The sequence below is a fragment of the Phoca vitulina genome, unplaced genomic scaffold (assembly GCF_004348235.1).
Source record: "Phoca vitulina isolate PV1807 unplaced genomic scaffold, GSC_HSeal_1.0 scaffold32, whole genome shotgun sequence".
Classification (NCBI taxonomy): Eukaryota; Metazoa; Chordata; class Mammalia; order Carnivora; family Phocidae; genus Phoca; species Phoca vitulina.
In genome coordinates, this window is record NW_022589735.1 from 2,873,101 (window position 1) to 2,890,114 (window position 17,014).

Here is a 17,014-nt window from a genome sequence, read left to right on the forward strand (position 1 = left end):
TTCCATTCAGCTGCCAGACTTGCATAATTAATAAATAAATAAATAAATAAATAAATAAATAAATAAATAAAAGAAAAATAGGAAAAAGAAAAAAAAACCACTCAGCCACTTCCCTCTTTCTTTTGACTATGGCTCAAATCTTTATTTGTTGGTAATATGTCACTTTTATGTGTTTGGAGCTGTGGGGAAGATTCTTTCCAACTCAGCACCATCCGCCATATTGACTGCAAGGCATTCTCCATCCCTGTGTCACGCTCCATTCATTTGTAGAATTGGTGCCATGAAATAGTCTTTCAGCTTGCAGGCATTCCTCTCAAACCACTGTGCTCCAATCGTTCTCCTTTGCAGACTCAGACTGCGTGTCTTTATCTTGGCTATAGGCGGTAGTGGAAAGCTGAACAATTTCCAGGCAAGGCGATATCCCTCCTTTAGTTTTGTCATCATTTTTTTTGTTTATATGAAGTCACATATTTGGCAGTATGCTGTCATAGGGAGAGAACCATACACCCAATCATTCCCACTTTGACTAACTTATTCATTCTCTCAGTAAATATTTATTGAGTGCCTTTCTATGTGGCAGATAGTATGTTATTCACATGAGAGACATTGGTGAACAGATCAACAGAAGATCCCTGCCTTTGTGGAACTTAAAACCACATGAGGGAGATAGATTTTATCAAAAATGTACAGAAATAAATATATAGCTACAAACTATGAAATGTGCTATGAACGAAGGGTGGATTGAAAGCCAGGGATTGTCATTGCTGCCCCGTTACCAAGTAGCTGGGTAATGTTTGGGCAGACCACTTCCCCACTGTCTGCCTCGTTTTTCTCTTACATGAGTGACTCTTGCTGTTCCCGGGGCCCTTGTGGGTCTGAGATGAAGCAACTATAAGAAGGAGCTGTTAAGTGCCCTATAAAACCTTAAGATGATGGGACTGTCAGAAAGATGAGTGCAGCTGAGTAGGTTTTCTAGAGTTTGGGGAGCCTTCAGACCAGGAAATCTTCCAGCCAGTGTTAATGCTGGTAAATGTTTAACAAGGGGCTCTGCAAAAAAATTCTGAAAGCCCTGATTTGTTTACTGATTCATTTGCTGATTTCCATGGTGTAAATATTTCCACCAAGGCTGATTCAAACTGCCAGTGTAATGTCACTAAACACCAAGATGGGAAGACACGTGCACGATGAGCTCCAGCTCCAGCACACCACTGCTCCCAAGGGTCCCTGGTGTGGTGCGGGACAGCAAGGCAGGGTTCTGGTTCATAGAAATCCCGTTAAGCTTCAGTTGAAGAAACAACACAAATCTGACAGAATCATTCTTGTGTCTAGTAGTGCTTTTTTTAAAAATTTTTTAAAAAAGATTTTATTTATTTGAAAGAGCGAGAGAGCACGAGTGGGGGGAGGGGTAGCAGGAAAGGGAGAAGTGGATTCCCCACTGAGCAGGGAGCTCAATTCAGGACTCCATCCCAGGACCCTGGGATCTTGACCTGAGCTGAAGGCAGGCGCCCTAGTAGTTCTGTCTTCTTGATTGAAAATCATGGCAGTTAATTCACCAAATGCTATTGGCTCAATCCCTGGGAAAGAAAAGAGTATCTGGGGGGGGTGATGTCCTAAGAGCACATGGGGGGTATACTTATGATTATGGGTTTAGGAATATAATTCCCCAAATCAGTGGTCTGTGCAGGCTTTCTAACTAATTGTGACTCTGAGATGGAATATTGCATAATGTTAGAACTTGAGTTTTTGGAGTTAGAGGTGAGTTCACATCCCAGTTCCACTACTTCTTGGCAGTGTGACCTTGGACACTAACCTCTCTGAGGCTGTTTCCTCATCTATAAAATGTGAACACCGATACCTATTTCACAGGATTTGGGGTGGATTAAAGGAGATCTTGCATGTAAAATGCATAGCACTGTGTCTCTTGTTATTTAAAATTAGCCTTTCTCAAATCTTGAGTAACAAATTAAGTCCATGTGCAAAAACCTAGTTTTTTCCTTGATCTTGTCAAAACTGGCTTCTTTTCTCCATCCTATGTTTTGCCATGAATCACCCTCCACTGGACCTTTTCCCTTGCCAAGTCACCGCCCTGCCTATTTTTAACTTAAGTCCCCCTTCTTGATTTTCAGAACACGTTTTGAAAGCAGTTGTAAGTGCCCCAGCGCTCTGCACTCTCCTCTCTGGGTGTAGGTACAGTGTGGTGCGGCTGCCTCCCTCACTGGAGGGGTGGTAGGTATAGGGGGTCAGCTTCATCTGGTGTTCTGGCCAAGGCTTGTGCTTACATCAGAAGTGTGGGGAGCCAGGAACTGTGAAATTCGATTTTCTCTATCCTTTTTCCACCTAGCAACCTTGTGGCACCCAAGAGATTGGTTTTGGAATATAAAGCAGTGAGGAAATGATGCTCTTTTTGTTGAAAAGTAAAACCCTAAGCATGCCTTGCGGCAGCTGGTTTCATCATGGAATGCATAAAAAGTGTTTTCATCTGAGTACACATCACCCTGTCCTGTGCTCAGAGCCACAGGGTTTCTGCTTAGATTTCATAGACCAGGAGTTGATACCCTTTTCCTCTAAAGCACCAGATAGTAAATATTTTAGGCTCTGTGGACCATAGAGTCTTGATTCAGTTCCACTGTTAGAATGTGAAAGCAGCCACAGACAGTATGTAAATGAGTGAGTGTGGCTGTGTTCCAGTAAAATTTTATTTATGAAAACAGGTGGCAGGCTGAATGTGGCCTGTGGGCTGTAGTGGGCCAGCCGTTGCTGTAGGCCCGTGACAGACAGCTGAGAACGGTGGGTAAGAGCATGAGTGCTGGCGTTGGGTCTGGGTGGACCCCAGCCCTGCTGCTTTGTGGCTCTGGGCCTGGGTGAGTCACTTCATGCAGTTTCAGAGGATCTGCTCCCTGGACTGTCCCTGGAGTCCAGGCTACCAGCGTCCATGAAGCGCGTGGCTCAGGGCTTGGCGCCTGGTAAACATCGGCTCCTGCTGCCAGTCCCTTAACAGGAGGTGCTCTTGGGAATGATTTTAGGCACATTAAGGCCTAGAGCTAGCTGCAAGTTTATTGGCTTATTTTCTAAGCATGGAGCCTCAATGAAAAAAACCCATGGTGCTGCTGAGAAGGTCACTGTTGTTGCCGAGCGCTGGTGGCTTTCACAGCTGAGTAGGTAAACAGTGCAACTGAGTGGAACCAGTGAGACAAGCCAAGCCAAAAATAAAGATAAGGTTAAATATCGACTTTATTAGACTCAGCTTGCTTTTTATCTTTTATAACGAAGATGAAGCTGGTTGATGGGGAAGGGCATGATCAGGAAATCTCACCTCCTCAAGGACTTGCGGTTCATTCTTCACCAGAGATTTGTCACCTGGCCGCCGGCTCTGTGCCCGGTGTTGTGCTAGGTGGCTTGCAAGAGCTCCCAGTCTAGTAAAGTGGAGCAGAAGGAAGTTGGATAACCACATTGCAAGGCAGAACAGGACTGTGGTTGCCCACCAACTCATCCGGCACGGTCTGACTTCCTTTGGTCTCCAGCTTCCATTGGTCCCTGCTCTGATTCCAGTCCCCCTTTCCCCAGCCTGGACAGCTTCCACTGCCTCCATACATGCTTGTTCTGAACTTATCGGTCCATTCATTCATTAAAAGAATATTCGAGTATGTGTTATTTGCCATTAAATAAGACAAGGTCCCTGTTCTTATGGATCTGAAAGGCTAGTTGAAGCAACACAGTGATTCACAAACTAATGCTATGAGGGTGAGGGATAAAGCTCTATGAGAGTGAATAATCTAAAAAAATAAACTGGACAGGGAGGATTTCCATGGTATGTGAATGTTTATGTTTGTGCACATAGAGGTTATTTTTTGCAGAAGTGAGGGCATACTATCCGGAGATAGTGCTCCTTTCTTTCTGTTCCATTCCATTCTTTTCTTCTTCCCTTTCTGATCGATTCTTTGCCTATTTTGAGTATGCCCAGCCTGACTTAAGTTTATATTTAGGAAATAGGACCAAAGCATCATTAACATATCAATACACACAAACTATTCTTAGGGTTAGAAAAATTAGAGATTTTTTCCACCCCTGGGAGTTAGTTTTCATTTCAACCTTATGCCACATAAATTTTGTTGTCATATTTTCCTTTTCCCTTAGAATTTCTTTTCCTCTCCCCTCTGCTTTTAATTTTGAAAAATTTCAAACCTATATTAAAGTTTGAAAGCATGCACATTCATATACTCTTAACCTAGATTCACCAGTTAACATTTTGCTTCATTTGCCTTATTTCTCTCTCCACATATTTAAACTTTTATTTTGCTGAACCATCTGACAGTAAATTGGAGACATGATAACACTTCATCCCTAGTATTTGAGTATGCACCTCCTCAGAACAAGGAAATTATCTTTATTTAGCCATAAAACCATTATCATACCAAAGAAATTTAACACTAATACAAAGATATTAGCTAATACGTAGTCAGCATTCAAATTTCCTAACAGTCCTTTATGGCTGTTTCTTTTAAATCCATGACCCAATCAAGGATCATGCATTGCATTTAGTTCCCATGTCTCTAAATCCCCTTAATCTAGAACTATCTCTCAGCCTTTTTTTTTTTAATCTTTCATAATATTAATGGTTTTGAAGAATTCAGGCCAGTGTCTTGCAGAATTGCAGAATGTTCCAAATAGGGAGTTGTCTGATTTGTTTCCTTACTATAAGATTCAGGTTAAACATTTTAGGAAGAAACTACTTTGGGGGATGCTGTGTCCTTCTCATTAAGTCACGATCAGGAAGATAAGTTTGTCCTGTTATTGGTGGTGCTAACTTAGGTCACTTGTTCAAGGTAGTATCTGTCAGATTTCCCCATTTGAGGCTGCCCCCACCCCTGCCATCATGGAATTAGTAAGTCATCTGTGAGGTGATACTTTGAAAACTATCCTGTTCCCCAACAATTTTTCATGCAGTGATTTGAGCATCCACTGATGAATTTTGCTGAATTAGTTATTACATTTGTGGTTGCAAAATGATGTTTTTTTTCTGTCATTCCTTCTCCCTTTATCGGCTGGCATTTGTCTGTGAAGAAGAGCCCTTCCCACATTTTTAAAAGTATCTTTGTGGATTCAATGGATTCTTTTTTGTTCATTGTGTTATGATCCATTACTGTGTTTTTCTTTCATTCTGAGAATGTTTTATTTAATTAATGAATTAATTAATTTATTAAAGTAGGCTCCATGTCCGATGTGGGGTTGAACTCACAACCCTGAGATCAAGAGTCACATGCTCTACCAACTGAGCCAGCCAGGCGCCCCTCTGCGAATGTTTTAAACTGAGTTATGACTTAGGCACCATGAAACGTACAGATACTACGTATACAGACTAATTAGTTTTCACAAATGCATATGTACATGTAACTCCCACCTTGTCAAGATACATAACATATCCATTCTCCCCAAAAGTTTCCTTTGTCACCTTCCCAGTCATTCCCCCACCCCACTTCATCAAGAAGCACTAATCTGATTTCTTCATTATTCTCTTCGATGTTTTGTCCCAGATGTTGGCAACAAAAGCCCCGTTTGTTGGCTCTGTGTTCATCTGACGTGTCCATCTTAATCTTTGAGCACTTTCTTGGTTTCTGGTGCAAGAAGTTGTTTTGTTTTATTCTTTTTACCAGCTGAAAATATCCCATAGTGTGTATACTAGTTAAATAATTTCTCCATTAGTGAGCTTTAGGTTGCTTCCTTTTTTATTTTGTTACAAAAATGCATCAGCAAACATCCTGGAACACATATTCTTTTGTGAGCACCACCTTTTTGAGTATTTTTGTAGGCTAGATCCTAGAAGTGGTATTTCTAGGTCAAAGAGTATGTACATTGAAATATTTGATTGATACTGCCAATTCTTCCCTCCCTTCTTAAAAAGCTGTGTTAAGTTTCCAGAAATAGTGCTGGTTTCCCTGCAGCCTTACCAACATTGAATTTTATCCATCTGTGTGTATATGATTTTGGATTTCTTCTTGAGCATGGTGAACATCCAAACCAGAGAGCCTCCTTTTTGGTTTTGAGCCCGATTTTCATTTGTAGAGAAATGAAATCTCTCCTCAAGGGAGAGGTTAAACCAAGGAGAAATTTTTGACGAGAAATTCTCTGTCATTCGCTGACCCACTCACCATTTTACAGCCAGCTTTTGGGCAGATGATATTCTTATTGTCTTGATTCTGCATTAACCGCACTTGGGAGATGAATGAGGAGAGGGATGTATGCGAGGGGCGTGGTGGCCTTGCCCCAAAGTCTTCTGGTCTTCCTGTGCAGTCTTTGGTTCAGAGTTCCTGCTCTGTATTTCTATCTTTAAATAACCATGAGACCTGATCTTTATTTTGCAATGAACTTGGTGATTCTGCATTTGGGGTAGTAGGTTTCTTATAACCTGTGTGTGTGATATCACTCTGAAGTCAGCTAGCAGACAAAATCTTTCCATTTTTCTTTTATTGTAAATGTTGAACCTTAGGTTAACGACCTTTGTGGATGATTTGGACATTGGACTTCTTTTTTTCAGATTGAGGAAATTGTTTGGAAGCTCTTCTCTCTGCTACAGTTACCTGTGTTTTTTCTTGATAGGTGTTTGAAGCTGTGATTTCATGGATCAATTATGAGAAAGAAACCCGTTTAGAGCACATGGCAAAACTGATGGAACATGTCCGTCTCCCTCTCTTACCGAGGGATTACCTGGTCCAGGTGAGTGCTGTGTGAAGAACCAAGGGCTTTCCTGCTCCCCCAGGCCTCTTGGAATAGCTGCAGGCAGCCCTGGTTGGGTGGGGTGGTTGAGGAGTGTTATGGGTCTTTTGTACAGGTTGAGAGCACCAACCCACTGGCCTAAGTATGAATGAAGCCTAGTAGTGTAAGGGTCTTTTCTTAAATTTTTATTACTGAAGTATAGTTGACATACAACACTCTATGAGGTTTAAGAGTGCAGGTTTGAGAATAAGGCACTTAGGGTTTAGTTCCTGCTCTGCTACTTGTTAGCTTTGAGTTTTTATTTAATCTCTTCAAACCTTAATTTCTTCTTTGATAGAAGGGATATTATACGAAAGCCCCACAGGATTGTTGTGAGGACCAAAAGAGTTGTAAATATGCAAGTCAGGTGTTTAGCATGGAGCTGGGCATAGGAAATGTTCACTGGAAGTTAGCTGCTTTTACTGTAGGGGACCTAAGCAAGAAGGGTCATTTCCACGTTGCCATGTTCTCTTTACCTTCATGTTAGGCAACTTGGAGCCCAATTCAGGACTGCACAAACCAGCTCCTCATACATGCCTGTGATACATATTGCTTCTACTTCCTCTGAGGAAGGAAAGAAAAATTAAGAATTATGGGGTCCCCTTGTGGTGCCACATATTTAATTCTTATAATAACCCTGTGAGGCAAAGATAAATAACCCTCTTTTTACAAGTCTGGGCCTTGAGGTTTATGGAGGCTGAGAATTATTTGGCAGTAGAAGGCAGGGTCAGGATTCAAATCCAAGTCTGTTGACCTGGAAGCACCCGCCTTTCACTAAGCAGGCTGTCACCTTTAATACTCTCTGTTCTGTTGATCCATTGGCTTTAGATAGTCTTGTAAATGGGCAGAGGGTAAAACTTAAATATATGAACAAAACAAAACACGAAGGCAGTAGGCCAACCCTCATCTGTTTCTAAGAAGTTTCTGGAAGGAATGGAAGGTGTGAAGCAAGGATAAGAGAGATCTGGTTTAGCAACCCAGCGGCTTAGCTCTGTCACTTCCCGGCCATCTAACACTGGGCAAGCGGTCAATCTTTCTCAACCTCAGTCTTCTCATCTGGTAAAAATAGCACCTGTCCTTATAGGATTGTTTGGGGATAGAATGAGATAATGCACATAAAGGCTACAACACTGTGAGTGAATGCTAGCTGATATTACTACCATCTTGATGACCATGGATGCTATTGGGAGTCGCGGGAGAATACTGTATCCTCACAAACACTTGTAAAATCATCAGCTTGTGACTCTGTTGACCATAGGTCTAATGGATCAATGAGATGTTCTCTGAATCTCTGAACCTCAGTCATTCTCAGGTGCGGAGGCATGCACTTGCCAGCCCGTGTATGCGCCCTGTGTTTTACACTTTGGGTGGTACCACCGCCCCCTGGTGGCAGCGTATCCTTCCTGTAGGGAAGGTTCCCTAAGCAGAGGGACTGAACTGGCCTGAGCTCCAGTGTCGGAATCAAACCTCCTTCTGTCCTATGGGAAACTGACCAAAGGTAGAGGTAGACGTCTGGCCTCTGGCCCAGCATCACTTGCACAGGAAGGTGATCTGTGGACCTGAGTTCCAGGGAAAACTAAAGAGACCTTAGAGACCCTTGGTCATGACCTCGATCTGGTGTCTACAACTGAAACTTAGATAGTAGAAAATAGTTCTTAGGTTAGTATGGCAAAGTAGGGCTTAGATCTGGAGAAGAAGGCGGTCAGAGGCAATGGGCATGAACACTGTTGTGTGGGACCCCCCCGCCCAACTCACCTTTTCAAAGGACTCTTTTCAGAACACCTCTGGAGTGTTTCATTAACACTCATTTGACCTTGAAACTTAAAACTAGTATAACCTGCTGCGGGTGGTTGATCTTGGTGGGTGAGGACACAGGGAAAGCCCTGGGCAGACCTGCACCAACACTGATTTCTGGGGAAGATGTTTTTGTTTGTTTGCTTTTTAACCAGTAACATTTATTAGGCTTTATTAATTATTGTGAAATGTAGATGTAATATGCTATATCTTAAATTTTTTTAAAATTGTGTTTATATATATAGTATAAAGTTCATCATTTTGGCCATTTTTAAGTGTACAATTCAGTGTACTAATTGTACTCGTCATGCTGTACAACCATTACTATATCCATTCTTAAAACTTTCTTGTCACCGCAAATTGAAACTCTGTATGGTGAAGCATTAACTCTCTGGAGGAACTTTTCATTCAAGCTGAATGCATTCTTTGGGAGAAGTAGCTGTTTAGGCATCATTTCACCTTCCATCCAAACTTTTGAAGCTATCTTCTCTTGGGGTGCCTGGGTGGCTCAGTCACTTGAGCCTCTGACTCTTGGTTTCTGCTCAGGTTGTGATCTCAGGGTTGTGAGATTGAACCCTGTGTCAGGCTCTGCACTCAGTGGGGAGTCTGCTTGTCCCTCTTCCTCCCCCTCTGCTCTTCCCCTTGTTTGTGCTCTCTCTCCCTGTCTCTCAAATAAATAAATAAAATCTTTAAAAAAGAAGATACTCCCTCACCCCTTTTAATTTTTTTAACTGATCCTAGAAGCTTATAATTTGTACCAACCTGGATCAGTCCTTCAGTGAGGGTGGGGTGAGTGGGGAAACCGTCCCCGAAAATGGGAGTGTTCCTGGGGATCACCTCTGGGGAAGGAGGTGCCCAGTGGTGACAGAGGCTCTATCATGCCAGTCCTTCTTTTCCTGCCAGCTCCAATGCTTCCGGGCAGGTGATGGCCTGGCCACATTTCTGTTCCTAGTTACAGGTGAGGCTCAGTGACGCCTTGTGCATGACCAGCTTGAGGGCTGAGGTAATTGAGGTGGGGAGGCCCTTCTCCTTCTCTGACTGGACTTGAGTGCCTCAGAGTCACAACCCTTGTCTTGTTCATCTTTTTCTTCCCAGAGTGTAGCCCCGGGCTGCCCAACAATGAGACATTCGATCTTTGTTAGTGTTGAATGAAATTGATCTCTCCTGCTAGCTCCTAAACACTCCAGCAAAGAAAATGTGAGGTGGCCTCTGAAGACCACACTACCCCTTATAGATACGCCACACGGCAATCTGACCTAGGCCAAAGGACAGAGATTTGAGAGTCAGAGCACCAGCATGGTTTCACCCTTGGTCTTGGTCATGAGATATTTTGGCTTATACATGCTGAGCATCTGCTTAGGTCCACATAGCTCTGCAGTATGTGAGGAAGCCATAGTTCCAGCTTAGATAGGGTCCAAGATGAAGTCAGTAGGTGGGACTTTGTGCAGGACATTCTTTCTGCTCTGGTATCACCACTCTGTTATAGAGCACCTCGTTGGCCAGTTTTGCCCCTGAGGCTTTCACTGTAAGACAATGGATGTGAATTCTTCTTGACTCTCGTCTTGTTTGACTCCATGCCTCCAAAGGTTGGCTGATGGGTCCTGCTCTCTTCCTCTTTCCCTCCCTCTCCTCTCAACTGTCTAACCATTTGCCCTAAACATTATAAGGCACTCAAACCAGGAGGAATGTGGATGAAGGCTTCAAGACAGCTAATTGTCCTTGTTTTGTGTAATTCCATTTAAGCCTACAAACTGACATACCAGTCAGACACAGCCAGTGAGGTTATATTCCTGTCTGTTTGATGCCAGAACTTAACCACTTACTCTACCGTGCTCTTGAAATGCAGGGGGTAGGCACTCAGTTGAAAGTCTGTGATCTTCCTTTTGGGGTCTGAGATGATGTGGTGGGTGTTTAAAGGAGTGTGGGAATACAGAAGTGACTCAGCCTTGGCGGGGGGCAGATTGGGAAATACGGCTGAGCTCTGCTCCTGGATCACCTGTGGGTTGTTATCTCCAGACGGTTGAAGAAGAAGCTTTGATAAAGAATAACAACACCTGTAAGGACTTCCTCATCGAGGCCATGAAATACCATCTGCTCCCTCTGGATCAGAGGCTCTTGATTAAGAACCCGAGGACCAAGCCCAGGACTCCAGTCAGCCTGCCCAAGGTAAGCCCCAGCCCAGTCAGTGCCAGCAGGCGGGACTGTGTTCTGGGCAAATGGCCTTCTGCTCCTGCCTCCAAGTCTAGCCTCACCCATGGCTGCCCTGCTTCTTGGTTGCATTTACGACCTAAGAGATGGAGTCTGCTGGTTCCTTTTAAATCTGCTGGTACCTCTCTCTTCCAGGGTCTTCCTTTCCTAAGAATTTCCAGGTAACCTCCAGAGTCACCAGGGAGTTTTGAAAATAACTCAGAGCTCTTTCCGCTCTCCTCCTTCTTTGTCCTGGGTTCTATTTCTTTTGGAAGCAGAGGAATGGCTGGGTGGCTCTTGATTTAGTGATGGTCCTACCAGTCCTCTTTCTAGGACATTATTTGAATCAGAATAGTTCTACTCTGGTCCTTTCTCTCACTGCAGAGCTCTACAGAACAATTAGGGCCACCAGATGTGTACTGGCTACCTTGGTTCCTTGCAAGGTCCTTCCCCTCTCTGGGTCTCCTGTCCTTCATCTGCAGAATGAAAGGTCCTGCACTAGCTGGTCTCTACAGCCCTTCCCAGTTTGGCATTCCAGTAGGCTGTCTAGGAGCCAAACATACTGACGTCTCAGGAAAGGTCCCAGCCACCCGAGGAGGAAAGGTGAGCAGATTGGAGTGAGTTGTGTTGACTCATTGACTGCACAGCAGGCAGCACCAGGGAAGTATTTAGGCCTTTGCTTTGTCCTCCTCCTCCTCTTCCTCCTCTTCCTCCTCTTTGTGGCTGGCTGCCATACTCCCTGCCTGCTGCTTCCAGGAAGGTTTTCAAAGTGCTAGAGGAGCATGTTGTCTAAGACCAGATGTTTGGATTCTCTGCGGTCTGTGGTTCCTATCTCCACTCTGCTCTGTGACTCTGGGTCACGGAGAATTTAGTGAGTGCCATGTGAACGAAGGTTGTCCATATCCCACAAAAGAATAAAGGCCGCTGACATTTCCTGAGTGCTGCTTCTGTGTCAGGCAGTAAGCGGAGGGTCTCACACGTATATCCTCGAAACAGCCCTGTATGGGGGAGGCAGGGATCCTAGCTCTACACAGAGGAAACTGGAGGTCAGAGAGATGAAGTGAATTGCCCAAGGTCAACACAGCCAAGGTAGGAGAACCAGGGTTTGAGCTGGGTCTTTCTCCGCCTCCAAACCTGTTCTGTGAACCCATACCATCCTGTACCTGGTTTCATCTTTGTAAACCTGAGCCTACATACCTACCTGTCTGCTTCCCGTTGCCTCCTACAGGTCAGAAGGGGCAGCCACAGGGCAAGGGCCTGGGTCCAGCTGGCCATGTGCCTTGTTGCATGTTGACACTTAGGTTTTCTTTTATTGAAGTATTGCATTGAAACTACTCCATATTTTTCAAAATGAAAATAACTTCAATTACAGAAATATATGCTCATTGTAGACTATTGAAAAGATACTGCCTTTTTGACATACAGTAAAAATCACCTGAAACTCCTCTACCCAGGGGCAATCACTGCTGTTCCCTTGGTGAATTTTCTTCCAGACATAGCTCTGTGCGCCTATTCATAAACAGATAAAAATGTACCCTTTTAGATAAATGGGATCTTGCTCCACAAATTGAAATCATTCTTTATCTCCTACTCAACAGACTGCTTTCATCCTTATCAGTATGGGTGAAATCAGCATTGAAATTATAATAGGTACATGATATTTAATTCTATTTATGTACCATTATTTATTTAACTGCCCTCTGTGGATGGGCCTTCTAATAATCTCCTTTTTTTATATTATAAACATTTCTGTGTCAAATATCCTTTAAAAGATGGCATCTTGTTTTAGTTTGCACTTCTTTCATTGTGAGTGACTCTGATCTTGGTTTCCTATGATTATGGCCTCTGTATTTCTTGTTGGGGAAATTTTCTATGATGTCCTTTGCCCATTTTTCTATTGGACTATATGTTTTTTATTAACGGTTTTTAAGGGCTCTTTTTATTTTAAAGAGGTTAGGCCTTTGTATGTATTTCCAATATATATATATTTTAAAGATTTTATTTATTTATTTGAGAGAGAGAATGAGAGACAGAGCACGAGAGGGAAGAGGGTCAGAGGGAGAAGCAGACCCCCCGCTGAGCAGGGAGCCTGATGTGGGACTCGATCCCGGGACTCCAGGATCATGACCTGAGCTGAAGGCAGTCGCTTAACCAACTGAGCCACCCAGTCGCCCCTGTATTTCCAATATTTTTTCCTCATTTGCATTCTTCCTCTAAACTTACTTATAACATTTTTTTTTGAATCCCCAAAAACAATTTTGAGTAGTCAAATTGATCTTTTTCTTTAGAGCTTAGGTTTTACATCCTGCTTAGAAATGTTTTCCCTGCTCTGAGATGAAAAAAAAAAAGACCCCCATGTTTTCTACAAGTACTTTAATGATTTCTGGTTTTACATTCAAATCTTTGATGCACTTAGAATTTATTTTAGTGTAAGGAGTGAGGGTAAGAATCCAGCTTTATTTGTATGACAAATGATGAGCCGGTTGCCCCAAAGTCATATTATTGAATAATCTCCCTCCCCCTCTATTAATCTGAATACCACCTTTATTAGGACCTAAATTTCCACAAGCTTGAATACTGAGGTCTTGAGAATGCTGATTCTGAGGTGCAGTGCTGTTCTATGTGGAGGAGGCTTCTTCCATGCCAGGTTCTCAGCTGGCATTGTTGCATGTCTTGGTGACTTTTTTCTTTGGAAAAGGAGGTTCTTATCTTATATCAGGTTACTGACATCTTTTCCTGGGGAGTGTGTTCTGGTGCTAAGGAAATGCTGCACAGCTGGCCCAGTTTCTCTGTGTGGAGACCATACCCAGTGACCTTTCCCTTTCTAGATTCCACATCTAGCTTTTACCACACATACCTGCAAGAAGACAGTTTTAAAAATCAAAGCCAAGTTTGTGCCTGAGTCCCCACTCAGCATGCTGAGACCACTCCCCCCTTTCCAGATAATGAATCTATGGTTGAGAAACATCCACCCCTCTTTCAGGAGGCCAGAGTTGTCCTGCTGTCATCTCTACTCCTTAGGAACCACTCTTTTCAGAATGAAAATCTTTAGATTCTTGGACACATAGACTTCTGCTGGCAACCAGAACCAAGACTTCTTGCGAATGAATCTGTTGGAGGGATTTTAAAAAAAGACATCGCTGCTCTTTGCCTCATTGTCCCCCTGACTTTAATCCTTGAATGGTTTAGGGTTATGTTGTCCAACCTGCTTCTCAAACTCTACTCTGTCACCATTGTTGGGGCACTTAAATTAGTGAGGGTATCCCCACTATGGGTTTGAGGAGTGGGGTGTGCTAAGGGAAACTATCACTTTGAGGATTATCAGGCAGTACATTATCTCATTAAATCATCACAATATTAGGGCGTTACTATTCATATCCCTGCTTTACTAAGTTTACTCAGAGAGGTTAAGTAACTTGCCCAGTTACACAGCTAGTAAGTGCAGAGCTGGGATTTAAGCCAAGGTCTGTTCCACTCCAGAGTCTGTGCTTTTTCTCTTATACCAGATTGCCTCCCAGGGACAGGTTTTCAGGTTTTGGTGGCAGATGAAAAAGATCCTTTTTTTTTCTTTATTATTTTTTTTAAATATCAAAATTACTTTAATTGAACCCTATAACATCCCATTCATCTCATGAAGAGATGCATTTCCAATACATTTACTACTTTTTATTTTCGAATTAAGACTTTATATTTTTAGAGCAGTTTTTAGGATCACACTAAGATTGAGGGTAAGGTTAAGAGATTTCCCATATACCTTCTGCCCCCACACATGCATAGTTTTCCCCATTATCAACATCCCAGATTATTTTCTTTTAAATTCAGTTTTATTGAGGTATAATTTATACACAATAAAATTCACTCTTTTTAGGGATATAATTTGATGAATTTTGAGAAATGTATACAGTTATTTAACTACCATCCTAATCAAAATATGGAATATTTTAAGCACTCCAAAAGGTTCCCTTGTGCTGCTCTATAGTCAATCCCCTTCTTCTACCCTTAGGCCTTGGCAACTACTGATCTGATTTCTGTCCTTACAGTTTTGTCTTTTCTAGAATGTTATATAAATGAAATCATGCCATATGTAGCCTTTTGAGCTTGCCTTCTTTCTTTTAGCATAATGCTTTTGAGATTCATCCATGTTGTTGCATGTATAAAGAGTTCATTCCTTTTTATTGCTGAGTAATATTCCACTGTATGGACGTACCATAATTTGTTTATCGTTCACCTGTTGATGGACATTTGGGCGTCCATTTTTGGCTATTAAAATAAAGCTGTTTGAACATTCACTTACAGATCCCTGTGTGGACTTATATTTTAATTTCTCTTGGGTAAATACCTAGGAATAGGATTGCTGGGTTGTATGGTAAGTATATGTTTAATTTTATAAGAAATTGCTAAACTGTTTTTCAAGACAGCTGTACCATTATGTATTCCCATCAGCAATGCATGACAGTTCCAGTTACTCCACAGCCTTAACACTATTTTTATTATCTATTTTTAAAGATTTTTGCCACTGCAGTAGGCATGCGGTGGATCTCACTATGGTTTTAATTTACATTTCTCTAATGACTAATGATGTTGAGCATCTTTTCATGTGCTTATTTGCTGTCTCTATATCTTTTCTGGTGAAGCCTGTTCAAATTTTTTTTTCCTTTAAAAAAATTGGGTTATTTTATTCTTACTGATTTCTAAGAGTCCTTTGTATGTTGTGGATGTAAGTCTGTTATCAAAATTGTATTTTGCAAATATTTTTTTCCCAACCTGTATCTTGTCTTTTCATTTTCTTAGAAGTATCTTTGGGAGAGCAGAATTTTAAAATTTTGTCAATTTTTTCCTGTTATGATTTATGTATTTTGTGTTTTATAAAAAATTCTTTGCATAATCTAAGATCACAAAGATTTTCTCCTATGCTTTTTTCCTAGAAATTTTAAAGTTTTAGGTTTTGCATTTGGGTCTATGATCCATTTTGAGATTTCTTTTTAATATGGTGTGTGAGGTAAGGGTCAAGGTTAATTTATTTTGTATTTGAATGTCCAGTTTTTTCCACAGCATTTATTAGAAAGATTCTCCTTTCTCCATTGCGTGGGTTTGGTACCTTTGTTGTAAATAATTGACTACATATGTGTTGGTCTATATCTGGATACTATTCTGTTCCTTTTATCTATTTGCCTATCTCTACACCAATACCATGTTGCTTTGACTACTAGCTTTATAGTGTCTTGAAATCAGGTAGTATGAGTCCTTCAGTTTTTTCTTTAGAGTTGTTTTGCCTATTCTAGGTACTTTGAATGTTCATTTATCTTTCAGAATCAGCTTGCCTATTTCTACAGAAAAGCCTTTGATAGGGATTGTGTTAAATTTTTAGGATCAGTTAGGGGGAATTCACATATTAACAATACAATAGTCCCCTCTTATCCTGGGAGGATATATTCCAAGACCCCCCATGAATGGCTGAAACCATGGATAGTATGGAACTCTATATATACTATTTTCTTCCTGTACCTAAATACGTCAGATAAACTTTAATTTATAAACTGGACACAGTAAAAGATTAATAGCAATAATTAGTGATAAAATAGAACAGTTGTAACAATATACTGTAATAAAATATGTATATATGTGGTTTCTTTCTCTCAAAACATCTTATTGTACTGACTCACCCTTTTTCTTGTGATGACAAGAGATGATAAAATGCCTATGAGGTGAGATGAAGTGAGGTGAATGACGTAGGCTACTATTGACCTTCTGACCATACGTCTGAAGGAGGATCATCTGCTTCTGGATCAAGATTGTTCATGGGTAACTGAAACTGTACAAAGCAAAACTGTGGATAAATGGGGGGGGTCTGTTATACTAATCTGATCCACTATCACAGTGTATATCTCCATTTATTTTTGTCTTCTTTAATTTCTCTTAGCAACATTTTACAGTTTTCAGCATATGGATCTTGTAGTTCTTTTGTTAGATTTATTCCTAGGTATTTCATAGTTTTTGATGCTCTTGTAAATGTTCTATGTTAAAGTCTCGTTTCTAATAGTTTATTGCTACTATGTAGAAATACAATTGATGAGAAAGACATTTAATGGAGGGGAGGTCAGGTTGGTGATGGCTTCATTAGTTTCTGAAAAGCAGGGGCAGTAGTTCCAGAAGGTGACCCTATGCCCTGGGCTAACACTTCAGGGAGGTATTCAGCGTTCTCTTCTAGAGTGTTACCTCCTTCACTAAACTATAGGTTCCATGATGGCAGGCATTACTCATCTCTGTCCTTGGCACATAGCCT

At 41.6% G+C, this 17,014-nt stretch overlaps 1 protein-coding gene across 15 annotated transcripts in view; it reads left to right on the top strand.

The window, feature by feature from the left end:
* The window catches only part of KLHL3 (kelch like family member 3), a 279,580-nt gene that overhangs the window by 233,134 nt on the left and 29,432 nt on the right, over nt 1–17,014 (top strand). For all 15 annotated transcript variants that reach the window (XM_032425120.1, XM_032425122.1, XM_032425123.1 and 12 more), the window contains 2 exons: nt 6,595–6,711; nt 10,561–10,710. In XM_032425120.1, the coding sequence (XP_032281011.1) occupies nt 6,595–6,711; nt 10,561–10,710 (267 nt within the window). The remainder of the gene's footprint in view (nt 1–6,594; nt 6,712–10,560; nt 10,711–17,014) is intronic.